The sequence below is a fragment of the Cyclopterus lumpus genome, chromosome 1 (genome assembly GCF_009769545.1).
Source record: "Cyclopterus lumpus isolate fCycLum1 chromosome 1, fCycLum1.pri, whole genome shotgun sequence".
NCBI classification, from domain to species: Eukaryota; Metazoa; Chordata; class Actinopteri; order Perciformes; family Cyclopteridae; genus Cyclopterus; species Cyclopterus lumpus.
Window position 1 is genome coordinate 7,612,393 of NC_046966.1, and position 13,653 is coordinate 7,626,045.

At 42.2% G+C, this 13,653-nt stretch overlaps 2 protein-coding genes across 3 annotated transcripts; both read right to left on the reverse strand.

The window, feature by feature from the left end:
* Positions 1 to 609: 609 nt before the first annotated feature.
* polg2 (polymerase (DNA directed), gamma 2, accessory subunit) lies at positions 610 to 5,098 on the reverse strand. 2 transcript variants are annotated; one of them, XM_034544404.1, is made up of 9 exons: positions 4,984 to 5,098; positions 4,199 to 4,674; positions 3,585 to 3,690; positions 2,839 to 2,944; positions 2,334 to 2,519; positions 1,778 to 1,918; positions 1,582 to 1,662; positions 1,287 to 1,387; positions 610 to 1,178 (listed from the first exon to the last, which is right to left on the reverse strand). In XM_034544404.1, the coding sequence occupies exons 1-9, from the start codon at positions 4,989 to 4,991 to the stop codon at positions 1,013 to 1,015; spliced, it is 1,371 nt and encodes a 456-aa protein (XP_034400295.1). In that variant the 5' UTR covers positions 4,992 to 5,098; the 3' UTR covers positions 610 to 1,012. The 2 variants fall into 2 exon arrangements, with proteins under 2 accessions (XP_034400295.1, XP_034400294.1); XM_034544403.1 differs by having other exon boundaries at positions 4,199 to 5,089.
* A 600-nt stretch (positions 5,099 to 5,698) lies between these two features.
* On the reverse strand, positions 5,699 to 13,256 carry LOC117729329 (probable ATP-dependent RNA helicase DDX5). Its single transcript, XM_034530307.1, has 13 exons — positions 13,054 to 13,256; positions 11,713 to 11,902; positions 11,524 to 11,620; positions 11,271 to 11,404; positions 10,888 to 10,953; positions 10,088 to 10,229; positions 9,799 to 9,959; positions 9,279 to 9,451; positions 8,711 to 8,821; positions 8,513 to 8,574; positions 8,348 to 8,407; positions 6,644 to 6,865; positions 5,699 to 6,488 (listed from the first exon to the last, which is right to left on the reverse strand). Exons 1-13 carry the CDS (start codon positions 13,092 to 13,094, stop codon positions 6,037 to 6,039), a joined length of 1,911 nt encoding a protein of 636 aa, XP_034386198.1. The 5' UTR covers positions 13,095 to 13,256; the 3' UTR covers positions 5,699 to 6,036.
* Between the last annotated feature and the right edge of the window lie 397 nt (positions 13,257 to 13,653).

Below are 13,653 nucleotides of genomic sequence, written 5' to 3' on the forward strand. Positions count from 1 at the left end.
CGAAGCAACGGCCAAACCTCGCGAGATTTAGCGGGTGTGTCCCAGTCGGACAGTTTATGGTGTGTTCTTGGCACTAAACGGTGCAGTGTCGCCTCGACAGGAAAATCTTGGGCTGAGCTCCCACGAAGAACTACATCCTTTTTGATTGAAGCATATACATTAACGGATGCCACTGAAATATAACAAAATCCCCAATTGGACAATATATTTCATATCACTGAGGGCACTGATAAGCAAAATATTTATAATGACAACATTCGGTCATGATGGAGAACATCCCAGGAGAAAATTAAGAGAGAAAGTAATAAATAAATAATAACCCACTATTCAGCATTATACATATGATAAACCATCTGTCTGGTGTGAGATAACTAAATGCTAAATATTTTTTAGATATATGTGAAATATGATGAAGATCATTGTAATACGATTGAAAGCTCACGAACAGCTACAAAATGGACCTTGAGGTGAGACTATTTTTACAGGGTCAAGAAAGATTTTTGAACCTCAAGAGAAACATTGATTCACAAGTGGCACATTAATACGCAACTAATGAACGACCAGTAACAGAGAGCATGAGGATCATAACAAACTGACACACAAAAGGAATACAATATTTAAGAGACACTGTATTTGAATAGAAAGTGAGACAGAAACCTGAGCAAAACATTGAGCCAATCCTCCTCCAATTATGTAAATACCACCCTGTTGAATCAGACAGCACTGATCCCTCTCCTTGCCTTGGAAGAACCGAGGGAGACTGGAGGATGTCCTCAAGTCATACCCAATACAAAACTGGGGGTACATGCACCATGGACGTGGCCACATAAACGTTGAGCAATATGCGCACATCTTCTTTTTCACGTCACACAAAAAAACGGAGATACATAATTGCAAAATACACATTGAGCCAAAAGTAATTCTGAAAAAGACTAATTTCCATTAAATGCTCTGTAGAAATATTCCATAATATTTAAACTAGTTTTTTAGTTGCCGAAACAAAAAGGTCCATTCAGATGTTGTCGGCAGCAGAAATGTATCTGGAGAGAAAGTTTTTTATCTCCGAGATGTGCTTCGTCTCTCTGACGGTGGTGTCTCTGCTGCGGACTTGAAGGAGGCCGCTCTCCAGCGTGTTCTCACCAACCACCACAGTGAACAGCACTCCCATCTCGTCATACCTACAATGCATCGACACAGAGAGACACACACGTCAGTCCTTGCAGGAAGAGATGATTTGCTCCTAATGAGGAACTTTGCTTCCATTGCAACACTGAACTGCACGTTACTTTGCGTTCAGCTCCTCCATTGACGTTGGCAGAGTTTCCAGATACCCAGGCCACGCAGAGATCTTAGCCTCCATGAACTCCTGCAGCAGCCCATCACAAACCTACAAAATAATCAAAAACTCTGTCATCTACTTTCACTACCGCCTAAACCGTTCAACTAAATTACTTTAGTGCCAATCCTATCAGTGACTTGAAAGATCATTTTCAACACAGCACATGACTCATTTTTTAGATATGTATTCATTTAATCAAAATATGAATTAATCATTGATGTGTTCTGTCAACCGTTTCTTACCTGCCTCAGCTCCATAGTGGCTCCCCTGCCAATGTCTAAAGCCACTTTGACCGGAGCCAGCACTGGATGCAGCTTCAGGACCTGAAATCAACCAGCGAAACCAAAACTAGTGACAGAGGATCACATCTCAACAGAGAGGGTGTCGACGGAGGAAGTAGAAAACAGTACATCAGCGTTTTTTAACAGGTCGCGTCACCTTTCTCCTCAGCAGCTTCTGCTTGCCATCTTCTTTCTTGAGCTGCTGGAGTGAGTTGGACAGAAAGGCCATCACACCGCGGTCCATGTTCCCGGTTACCGAGACGACGTGAGGAACCGACTTGCGACCATCTGATCGGCACTGAAATTGCGTTTAGAAACGGCATGTGACCACCAGGAAGAGAGGCAACAATAGCAGTGAAGAAGTGCTTGTGTGTATGATCTTTGAAACATGCCGGAAAGTGTTGGTGTCGCATAAATGGCACAGGTGTTAGTAGAAAACATTAACGAACAACTCGTCATTTATTTCATAATTTACAACAGTGCTTTTCCTGACCTCATGTCCTCTGTCAAAAAGGACTATGAGGGGAAATTCTGATTGCATTGCAAGAGCCACATCATTTGGGGAACCAGTTTTATCCATCTATCTATCTATCTATCTATCTATCTACTACAATGCTTCTACACCTTCTATGTGGCTTTTTGGCAATGACAGCCTGGCGGGTAAGAAACTGCTGACGTAGAGAGTATGCAAACCAAAATAAAGACTGACGGACCTGTAGTTTGGAACGGACTCCTTTGTGTGTCTGCAGCAGCTCGGCGTGTCCTCGGCTCCACAGCGTCTCCAGGGGCTCCTGTCCCCACGGGAAGCTGTAGATGATCTTCACACCGCGAGACGCCGCCCCCTCGAGTTCCTCCACTGGGACGTCACTGCTGCTGAAGTCTGATGGAGACAGGGCAAACTGGAACGACACGGGTTGGCCTGATTTCATGTAACTGAAGTTATGTTAACATAGTAACAATTTAAAGATACACTCCTTAATATATTCATATCTTGATGTGGATTTTTTAAACTCAATTGTTACATTTCCAAACAAAAATGTTGTGTTTGGGCCCTCCAGGACAATCAGGGAGTGTATCTTTAAGTAATACAAATAAGTATCAATGGTGGGGAGTGACAAGATTAGACTCATCATTTAATGTAAACAGCTCGGAAAGTAACCTTTTTTGTGCTCCAGCTAGCACCCCCACAATTACTTTGTCTTATTTAACAATACTCACTTTCCTCCACCACTTCAGTCTCTGTCGTGCCCAGTGATCCAGCCACTGGGAAGAGGTACGAGGAGAGCAGAACCACACCAGAGACGTCTGGGTGACCTCAGCTGGGCTGTCAGAAACAGAACCATTACATTATAATTACAGTAGCACTACACATACATAATATATATGTTGAGCAGTTTACTGTATTTAAATAGCACTATTTTGTTATGAAATACAGGGATGCTATTTTTCTTGAAGCACAAACATTGTTTATTGTCCGACTGTAGGCTTTGTGCTGCTGTCCACAGCAGAGTGAGATGGTTTAGTTTACCAAGTGCAACTAGTTTTAGCTGTATACCCTGTCCTTCAGTGTCCCTGGATTATTTTACAGGGTTATTGTTTTTGACCGAGAATATTGACGCATACTGTAATGTTCATATTGATGGCCCTTTGAATAGGATTAGAAGTCAGTGAGTTGGGCATTGTGCTAGCATCCCCTGGTCAGAGGAGTGGGTTGAAAAGCGTATTATTTTGCTAGTGAAAACACAATTTACTTGATTACTATGGCCAAATACTTGTCTTCATATAACACACAGTTGGTATTAACATGAAAACATCAAGCAACAAGTACGACGGAGCAAAATATTATATTATATACTTTTTTCACGAGTTGCATAGTTTCATATAGAGAACCTGTAGCGAGAGAATAAACCTTTTCACAAGTATGTGTCTACTCATGCGGACAGACACAGTAGGTGAAGCCTCACCAACCAGAGCCACCTGAGGGCTGGAAACACAGACCAGACTCAGCCAGGCCAAACGGTAGCTTCCTGTTCACCAGCTCCAACGAGGGGACAAATTGCTCCAATGCACCTGAGAACAAATGAGACTTAATAGCTGTTCATTTTGCATACGATTAATCCTAATTTTGTACTGCCAACATAGGAGGCAATTAGATAAAACACATTGTTTGATTTAACTGTAGTTGTAACAAGTTGAGGATAGGCGTCAGTCATGTTCCAAAGAGTTCTAAGCAGTCATATCATCTAAGATGATGACGATGGGTGCAAATCCCAGTACCAAGAAAGTTCTAACCTTAATCAATATGACCTTTAACCTAAATATAATATTTGATATATTGAGATTGAACTAGGACTCAACCAAGGCCAAGAAAGTATCTTAACACTACCAGTTATTCGTCATTTTACTGTATCACCATGCTAGTTTTCTGAACCAAGGGTGGTCTATCTATCTATCTATCTATCTATCTATCTATCTATCTATCTATCTGTCTATCTATCTATCTATCTATCTATCTATCCAGCTATCTAGATCTATATCTATCACACAGAGAGTCTCTCTGAGTAAGGCAGCCCTCTACCTTGTAGAAAGTTAGTCCTCGGAGAGGGGGACCTCTGAATGAGCGCCTGCACCTTCTGGACGAGCTGCTCCCTGCTCAGTTCTGTCTGTTCCAGTACGCGTCGTAAACAGTCAGACTCAACCATCCTCAGTCGGCCCCGTCCCCCTGTTGCTGTGTCCTCGCTGCTGCTCAGAGTGTTTATCCCGAACACCTGAGCAGTGGATCTGGTCACGGAGTGCCACCACTGCTCCAGCAGGTTTCTCCTCAGCTCCGTGCCCAGGGGCCCATAGATGCAGCTCGTGCCGCATTGGAACAGCTCGGTGTTGGTCTGACCAGGCGAGACATAGTGTCTGTCCACACAGAGCTGCAGCAAAGCGCCGACCTGATCCACATCCCCACCGGACGATGCGCTGCGGTGTCTCCTGGAGAGCCGCGCAGCCGGTGTTGCTCTGCATGGTGTGGTGTTTAATGTGCGCTGGCGCCGCGACAGCACGTTTCTGACACAGTAAGAGAACATGGTGAGAAGCTTGAGAGAAGCTAATCCAGAGATTGTCTATTGAAGTGATGACTCCTCATGAGGGAATCCTAAATGTTAATGTACCGAAGCGTTAGCTAGCCAGGGCTTAATCAAGCAAGTAATCTGACTTGAAGCATAAAGAGAGAGTTAACCGTTTCTGTTGAACACCAAAATACAGTGAGATGTGACGTCATCATCTGCCTGCTGAGCGTTGCTAGCATAACAGTTACTTCCCCTAGCTAACGGTATTTATGTTACATGGCTAAATCCCGGAAACGCTCGAGCATACCGGGACATTTAAAACAGAAGCGCTCCACAAACTACGTTTGTCACACAGTTAATGTTCAATGATGATGGCCGGTGGACAACGTCTGATTTCACTGGAGTTACATGTGACATACGCCCCGGAAGTGATATCTTTACATCCGGGTTACATGTTCTTCTGTCAGGTCGTTCTGAAATAACCATACTTAACTTAAATACAATGTCTTATTTGAAACTACAACTTGTACAAACTAAAAACTACAATTGTTTTAGTCATAGTATTGTTTTTCCTAATTGTGATTTAAAAAATAAAAGGCAGTGAAGTCAATAAACTGAAACTACTTATTCTATAATGATTTTAGAAGCCTGGTGAGGAAATACAATATTTATTCTGCTTGCTTAAAAGTAGTAGGATCAATATCTTTTAGTACTCATTTAAAAATGGGAGTTAAAATAAAACATCAACCAATGGGTAGTTTGATTAAGGCCATGACTTCAGTGTCCTACATGGTAACTGTAGCAGTGGTAATCTTATTTTATGATGCTCAACAATGTGCCTTGTTTAAATTACTGTGCAGCATACTTTATTAGTCTGCTCAATATTGGTACACTAATGCAAAGTGCAATTTTCTTTCATCCTCCTCTCTGTGTAACGTGACATACAAAACTGGTTCAGGCCTTTGGCTTATGAATGAAGCCTAACGGATACTGCCATGTTCACACAACACACAACACACAGGTCCCATTTTCTTATTTTTATTTAAAAGGGTCTCACGCACCCTTTTTATATGATTCATAACATCACTTTAAAACATACCACAAACTAAAAACACTTAATTACCTAGTAAAAATAAATTACTGAGGAATGTAACCCAAAAAACAGTCAAGGAAAAAGTGCGACAATCATAATTGCACTAGGAGACGTGTCTATGACTCCATTTAATGCTCTGGGTTTATTGAATAATTCCAACCCTGCTGTAAGCAAAACAAAGTTAAACAGTACAAACAATAATAATCATACTGTAAGATTTCAATACTAAACCAAAATCATGTTTCCATATTTGTGCGTACATCATATCTACTGTGGAAAGGGTGGTGGCATGGGGTAGGGCACCATTGGTGGTGGAGGTGGCGGCTGTTGGGCCTGTGGTGGTGGTGGCTGAGAGTTGAATGGGAATGGGTTCATGCCATTCTGACCGGCCCTCTGCATGGCCCCAAACTGAGGGGCCCCCTGGAAGCTTTGGTTACTAAATGCACCCACCTGATTGGCCTGAGCACCAAAATTACCCTGTCCATTGTTGTTGCTATAATTGTTGTTGCCATAGCTACCACTAGAGTTACCACTATTACCTCCAAAGCTGCCACCATTTTGTGCCTTATTGCCACCAAAGGCACTCTTCGGCCCATTGCCAAACCCTCTATCACTGTCCCTGTCCCTGTAGCTACTACCACCAAAGTTGCTCCTCCCACCCCCAGAATACCTATCCCGACGATCATCCTTGTAGCCACCTCTTCCCCCCCTACCACGACCTGCATGAGATGAAGACAAAAGGGAAACAATTACGTAAATAGGTGCACATGAACAAAAACATTATTTTGCAACAATGACAAAGTATCATGACTACTAAAAGCTATACTGCTTCTTCCTTAGAAAACATTATTAGTGAACAAGTATCTGATGTTACCTCCTCTGTCCTCTGACATCTGGATCAGCTTGGGGTTAATGGCCTGATTGGCCTCTCTGAGCACAGCGATCAGGTCACTGGCTTGTTTCATGTTGTTGGGGGTGAAGAAGGTGTAGGCTGTGCCCGTTTTTTGACTTCGGGCTGTGCGTCCAATGCGATGGATATAATCCTCGGAGGAGTTAGGGTAGTCATAATTGATGACAAATTTCACATCCTCCACATCTGTGAAAGTGTTGCAGTGTGGCAAAACAAAACATGGAGGCCACACAGGATTTTGCACACCACAACAGCCAGATCAAAGGGAAAAGTTAGCAACTGTGGAGGCTGGGGGAAGAAAATGGTCTTTAGGCTGTGGAGGAAAATGTGTTAAAACAACATAAGATTGTGTATACATCTACTCCATGGGAATACTACTGTGGGAAGAGAGAAACGATGCACACTCCAATTGCTTACCATAATCAAAAAGATCCAAACGACATTCACTCTCCCTTTTGTTAACCAAGGGAGAAAAAAAAAGAATGGATTTAAGTCTTACCATTAAGGAGTATGCATTCACTAGTCCTTTCCCAATGCAGCGAAATCCCCCACAAATTGTCAAGTGACATCCAGGAGCTTCTACGCAGTTGGGCCACGATATGCACTGGGGCCTCCTCATGTGCCAATATAGGACCATTCAGGGGGTCCATTTTTTGCAGGTCCATTTTTCCCAGTACACTCTCAAAAGAAGCTTGATATTTAAGGCCGCACTGCACGTCTTGCCAAGACAAAATAGACCAAGTGCTAATTTGAACAGGGGCCCCTTCCAAAAAAAAAAAAAAAATGTAAAAGGCCCAAGACATGAACCCTGTGGGACCCCTCACCGAGCACAGAACAATTCCCCCCAACCACTTCATCAGTCTCATCAAGGCAAGATCTTCCAAGAAGCCAGTGTTCACTTGAGAAAATGTCTCTCGTTGGCAGGTCTCGACATGACTTTAAAACGCAGGCGAGGGAGGAACTTTGGTTTGAGTTGTCTCACTCTCTTTCTCCTCTCACTAGATGTTCCCACTACCCCCTAAACACATGTGCCAGGTCTCATCAATTTTCAGAGACAAATAAAAGATTTCAAACTGCTCTCTCCATTTCATGAAATCCAGCACTTTGACGGGAGAAGAAAACAACTGAAAGCTTAGACAGGCTCTCAAGTACCGATGCCATGTGATACAAGCTCCGAAAGGTAACCATTGTTCCAAATCTCAAACAAGTGACTTGCAATACAGCGCTCTCTGTCACAACAGCATGCACGGCAAAAGTCACAACATCAAGCATATCTTTTTTTTTTTTTTACGTTTGAGTTGGAAACAGCTGGATGGCGTTTGTCAGGTGAAATCCATGGACAGAGAACAGATGTGTGTGTATTTCACCAACATATCAGAGACAAAGGCTTAGCCACACAGCCTTTTGAAGATCACTGGCACACAAGAGCTTTCACCTCTCTAGGCCCACTGGGTGGCAAGCCAGTTGAGCACTTCCAATATGTCATCCATCTCCCTCTCGAGGCCTGGGACTGTCATGCCTAGCGCCTGCCACAAAGACTCCACCTTAAGGTGAGAAAAACTCAGAAAATGCATAGAAAAGTTAAAGAAAGCAAACCCACTTTCTTTAAAGTAAGTGTAACACTGATAAAAAATAAAAAAAAGTGGTGATACTCAATGGCATACTGACCCAAGCCACGGGAGGCCACATCTGTAGCGATCAGGATTGGAGCTTTGCCATATCTGAACTCTGAATGGAGATGGACAGAATTTCATTAAATTCCAGAGCAGCCCGTGAGACGGATGCTTAAATCTTTTAAAATCGTAACTTGCGATGTGATTTATCAAATCGAACCATTAAGGACCCAGTCCCTCTCCTGCTGGCTCTTGTCTCCATGAATTCCCATTGCTGGCCACCTGTGACAGACAGATTGAACATTGAACACTAATGCAACAACTAGTAGGACCAATTTTCAATTTGTAATTCTTTCGAGATAAGTAAAATAAAGAAAAGAGAAATTCTTTGAGGGGAAAAAAATGAGGAGATCCTTACCCATCTCGTCTCATTCTCCTAGTGATCTCATCACAACGCCTTTTGGTCTCCACAAAAATAATGGTCTTGTTCTCCTTTTCACTCATTATCTCCTCCAGCAAACGGATCAGTCTAACAGAGAAGAGGCAAAGAGGACGTTGAGACAACTTAAGTTGACAAAATGTAAAACTGTCACTGAAACAGCTGTTCAGGGTTCAACGTCAATGATATTCTTCAGATATCCACTTACTAAGTCAATTTGATTATATTTATTTACAGGTATCAAATAACAACAAAGACTAAAGTTAATTATTTAAGAAAAGGAATCATAACACTTTAGCTCCCTCCATCATCAGCTACGGATATAAATATTTTTTTAGTTGCTGGATTTACAAGCCTCACGTGGCATTTAAGTTGGCCGAGGCAATCGTACAGGCTTTATTGTCGAGCCCTGTCATGCACCGTTTTGAGATTAAATACACAATCTGTTCTTCAACTACTTGAACAAGGTTTGACTGAAACAAAGTCCCTACCCCATCACATCAGTTGACTGCCGATGCTAATAAAGAGGTAGGAATCATCTACTCACTTGTCCTCCTTCTCCATGTCATTGCAAACGTCAACTATCTGCAGGATGTTGTGGTTGGCACTGAGCTGCAGCGCGCCAATGTTGATCTGGACGTGGTCCTTCAGGAAGTCCTCAGCCAGCTGGCGAACTTCCTTAGGCCAGGTGGCGCTCCACATCAGGGTCTGACGGTCTGGCTGGTAAGGACAAAAAGGAGGACTTCAACCCTATTTTGGCACGTCAAAGTAAATGCAACCCTCAAATTTAATTGTGATCATGTTTAATGATGTACCAGTCTAATATCTAGTATCAGTCAATCAATCTGGGTGAGTTCTTAAGAATAAGTATATATATTAATTGAATTCCTCTCTCTGGAGAATGTTGTCTTTATTATTATCATCTTTTGGGTACTGGGCAAATATTTCTCATAAACATAACAGCTGGTTAATAGGCAGGTTTGCGATCTGACAATTTACTCTACTCTGAGATTCTCTCAAAGATAATGTCAATGGTGTGCCAAGTGAAAGAAAATAACATAACGTACCCGAATTTGTTCCACTATCTTGCGGATCTGGGGTTCAAATCCCATGTCCAGCATGCGGTCTGCTTCATCCAGCACCAGATAGGTGCAACGTCGCAAATTAGTCTTATTGCACTCGAGGAAGTCAATGAGACGACCCGGGGTAGCAATGCAAATCTCAACACCTAAAAAAACGGGAAAGTATAGCATTATATATTTAACTTTAAAACCAATCAAACCTTAAATCATAAATGTCAAAGTTGAATGAATTGAGTAATATATTTAAATAGTGAGAACAACAAAGTAAGCATACCTCTCTCAAGGTCCCTGATTTGAGGTCCTTTGGGGGCACCGCCGTAGATGCAGGTGCTCTTGAGACGGGAAGCCCTGCCGTATTCAGCAGCCACTTGTTGCACCTGCTGAGCCAGCTCACGGGTTGGCGCCAGCACCAAGCACTAAAGAAGAGTATAAATGATCAAAACCATTATTACTTCTGTATTGCATCCTTAACCTTAAATAAATTGATTGAATATGTAAGACTCATACACATTGGGCTGTTACATCTACTTTTTAGTCTATCCATTCTTGTAGGACAATCTTTAGAGAAAGAAGAGTAACCAAGAAAGAATGCACAGACCAAGACACAACTGCCCCATTTATACTTGCCCTGTACAGCGTGCCAAGCTGTAATCTAAAGCAATGCATGTGCCGCCTACCAAAAGGGAGATAACCCTGCTGATACCATAACATTATGGTACTGCCTGGACAGCTTTGTCACCAAAGACAACATTATTCGTGTAGCCAGGTGAAACACAAGGAATACAAAAGGTTCATTAACATTAAAGATATCAGCTTCACTGGTTTCTTATTTGTTTGGGCACACAGTATTGAATTATGTCAAAAGGTGGCTAATTTGTATTTATATAGATCCAATACATCGATCAATATGATATGAAGCCTGGACATCATTTGGGCCTCCAGTTGTAATATTGTGACAGCTTAAAAGTTATTTCCTGTTCTTCCAAAATAGTAATAAAAAAAAAAGGACTCTCAATATTATCCTGTGCTAATAGAGTACTACACATTTGGACAAATAATTTCAAATGTACTTACAATAGGTCCATCTCCGTGCTCCAAGAATGGCTGATGTTGGATGTGCACAATTGCAGGCAGAAGGTACTAAAGAAAGAAGAAGGAAAAAAAAGCACCAGCAGTATGGTAATCATTAACTTCCACAACATAGCAGAATGTATTTCTTTCCACAACTGACGAGTCTAAACATTGTTTCAAATTGCAAATAATCTCAAATGTCTGTTTCTGTATTCACATGAATTTGTTCAATCTGTAGCTAATCACTTTTGGCTTCCAATTGAAACTGATTTCTAATGGATCTAAGCATTTGGCTTAAATACCGAAAGGTGACAACAAATTAGTCTCATATGGGTGCTGGGTAGAAATGGGTTGGAAAAATCATGATTACAAAGCACTTCACTTACCGCAAGTGTTTTCCCAGAACCAGTTTGAGCAATGCCAACCATGTCTTTACCACTCAGGGCAACTGGCCACCCCTGAGACTGAATTGAAGTTGGATCAGTCCAGTTCTGTTTGGCAATAACTTCCATGACATAGGCTGCAAAAGTAAGATGACGCAAGTTAAAACTGTTCAACCTCAAAACGTGTCAATGACACAAATAATAGATCAATAAATATTGGGGGTATTTGTGCGGCGGAGCATTCATCTCTACTCACTTGGAAATGAAGCTTCATGGAATTTTATAATTGGTTTGGGACAATCTCTGCCTTTGACGGTAACTTCTTTGCTTCTTCGGTACTGTTCAACCTCTTGCTGGAATTGAAGAACACAGTCATTACACATACTCACAAGACCACATCAATTTTAAGTAATTAAAAAAGAGAAACAACTAGAAGTAATCTTACAGGTGGTCTGCGAATGGAATCTGCATGTTCCTGGTAGAAGTTCTTTTGAAACTTTGGAAGCTCGTCAAGGTTCCAGTGCTTCTTTCGCAGCCTCTCACCAGGGTTGCCGAACTTTCCTGGAGGAGGTCCGCTCCTATTACCTCCACCACCACCACCACCACCACCAAAACGAGGAGGTCCTCCACCATACCTTGCGTAAAAGAGCAGGACACACGAGAAAATAAAGCATGGTGCTTCTTAAAGAGGAACTCCACAAGCTTCTCACATAAGTCATATTACTAGTTGTCGTTAGTAGTACACAGGCTATGAAAACAATAAAGTAAAAAAATAAATAAAAAAAAACAGTGGTTGAAAGACACAAATGAGGATATTGCTTAACAGGTAGCATAGGGTCTGCTGTTTTAAAGTAAGGATATTTACACATCAAAATAATAATAAAGCCATCTCTTGTCAGTCAATACTAAAAAAGCAATACTAAAATCACCAGACTGTCCCTTTGAGACAGTATTGTGAAATATACAGACATTTGCCTCGGACAGGGGCAGGGGCTTTACATTAGTAAACAGCTTTAAAGACAGTGTAATCACCATCTGCGCACCATCCTCCAAACAGAACAAATAGTTCATACCCAAGAGGCAAACAGGGAACTGAAAACTATTTGCTTTTCAAACGCTCACCATCTCTGGTGTTTTTACACAACAACAGTTTGCTACAAAGTGTTAATAGTTAGGCAAAACCAACGTTGCACACAGTGCCACATTTAAATGTATAACACTTGACTATTGCCGTATTCATACGTTAACACTCGCCGCTAATAAGTGTAATATTACTGAATGGAAAAAGATGTAACGTTACACACGATGTAACGAGAACAACACAGGGCTCAGCTGTCCCTCCGGGAGGAAGCATTGCAAGGCCAGGGTTTTAGAAAACGACACGTTAAAATCAAAAGTGGTCTTTTAACACAAACACCTTGTTCTCCATGTGCCTCCGTCTCAGAGAGCGCGACACGCGATACCAACCAGGCTGCTGGCTCGCGAGCTGCTGCTGCTCCGCCGCCACAGAGCTGTCGGCAACTGCCATTTTACCTCCAGCAGGCGGGGACGCGGAAAACATCCCAGACGCACCGGAGCAAACACGCGTAGTCGTATAGAAACAGAGCCTCTCTCTTTAATAATACACGCGTGCAGCTGAACCACAAATAGTGGCGAAACGAACCGACGTTACGAGACTGCGGTGTTGTTTTGAGAACACGGCCATGACAGCGGTGTCGCTCAGCGGCTCGTCTGCGCTCACGTCAACTGTCAACGTGAAGAAACCCGCGGCTGACCCTTGACTTACCCTCTATCTCTGCCACGATCTCGGTCTGAAAATCCAGGCATTGTGCAGCAGACTGCTGTGGTAGAAGCAGACTTTGTTGAAATCCCGGTCAACAGCCCGGAAGATTAATACAAGAGCTAGAGTCGGCACAGGCAAAACAAAAAGAAAATGCCGGCAGACCAAAATCTGTTTGGAGGGACGGATGTGAGGTCAGACTGGGCGGATAACATTGTATCAATGCGCGTCACACAGTGGCACGCCCGCGGTACTACTTTGTGTCCGCACACCAGTGACGTTATTCAGTCGTGGAAGAGGGTGATATATACTGAAAATATTGTGAAAAATAAATCTTACTTGGCTTGCAATAGTTGCATATTATGTTTTAAATGTGTACGTTTTGTGTTGTATTTCTCTAAGTCGTATACAATTTGACAGCACAGAGGGATGTTCAATCTTAGCTCATCAGTATTCTAGTCATGTCTTTTTGAGCTTTTGGTCCTATTTGTTTCACTGTCAATTACCAGAATATCTAAAATACTACAGATGAGATTTCGAGAGATTTGTTTGAAAAGTAGTAAGTCATTTAAAGGCATTGGCCATGAGTCTTTAAACTTTCATCCA

Bases quoted from the DNA above. Each gene is read 5' to 3' on its own strand.
- polg2 (XM_034544403.1), bottom strand. From the start codon at position 4,694: ATGTTCTCTTACTGTGTCAGAAACGTGCTGTCGCGGCGCCAGCGCACA. The intron at 3,691-4,198 runs GTAGAGGGCTGC...ATTTGTTCTCAG, and splicing joins GAGGACTAACTTTCTACAAG to GTGCATTGGAGCAATTTGTC. The intron at 1,388-1,581 runs GTAAGAAACGGT...ATTATTTTGTAG, and splicing joins CCACTATGGAGCTGAGGCAG to GTTTGTGATGGGCTGCTGCA.
- LOC117729329 (XM_034530307.1), bottom strand. From the start codon at position 13,094: ATGCCTGGATTTTCAGACCGAGATCGTGGCAGAGATAGAGG. The intron at 8,822-9,278 runs GTGAGTAGATGA...CTTCTCTGTTAG, and splicing joins GACATGGAGAAGGAGGACAA to ACTGATCCGTTTGCTGGAGG. The intron at 6,866-8,347 runs GTCAGTATGCCA...ACACTTTCACAG, and splicing joins TGTGGCCTCCCGTGGCTTGG to ATGTGGAGGATGTGAAATTT.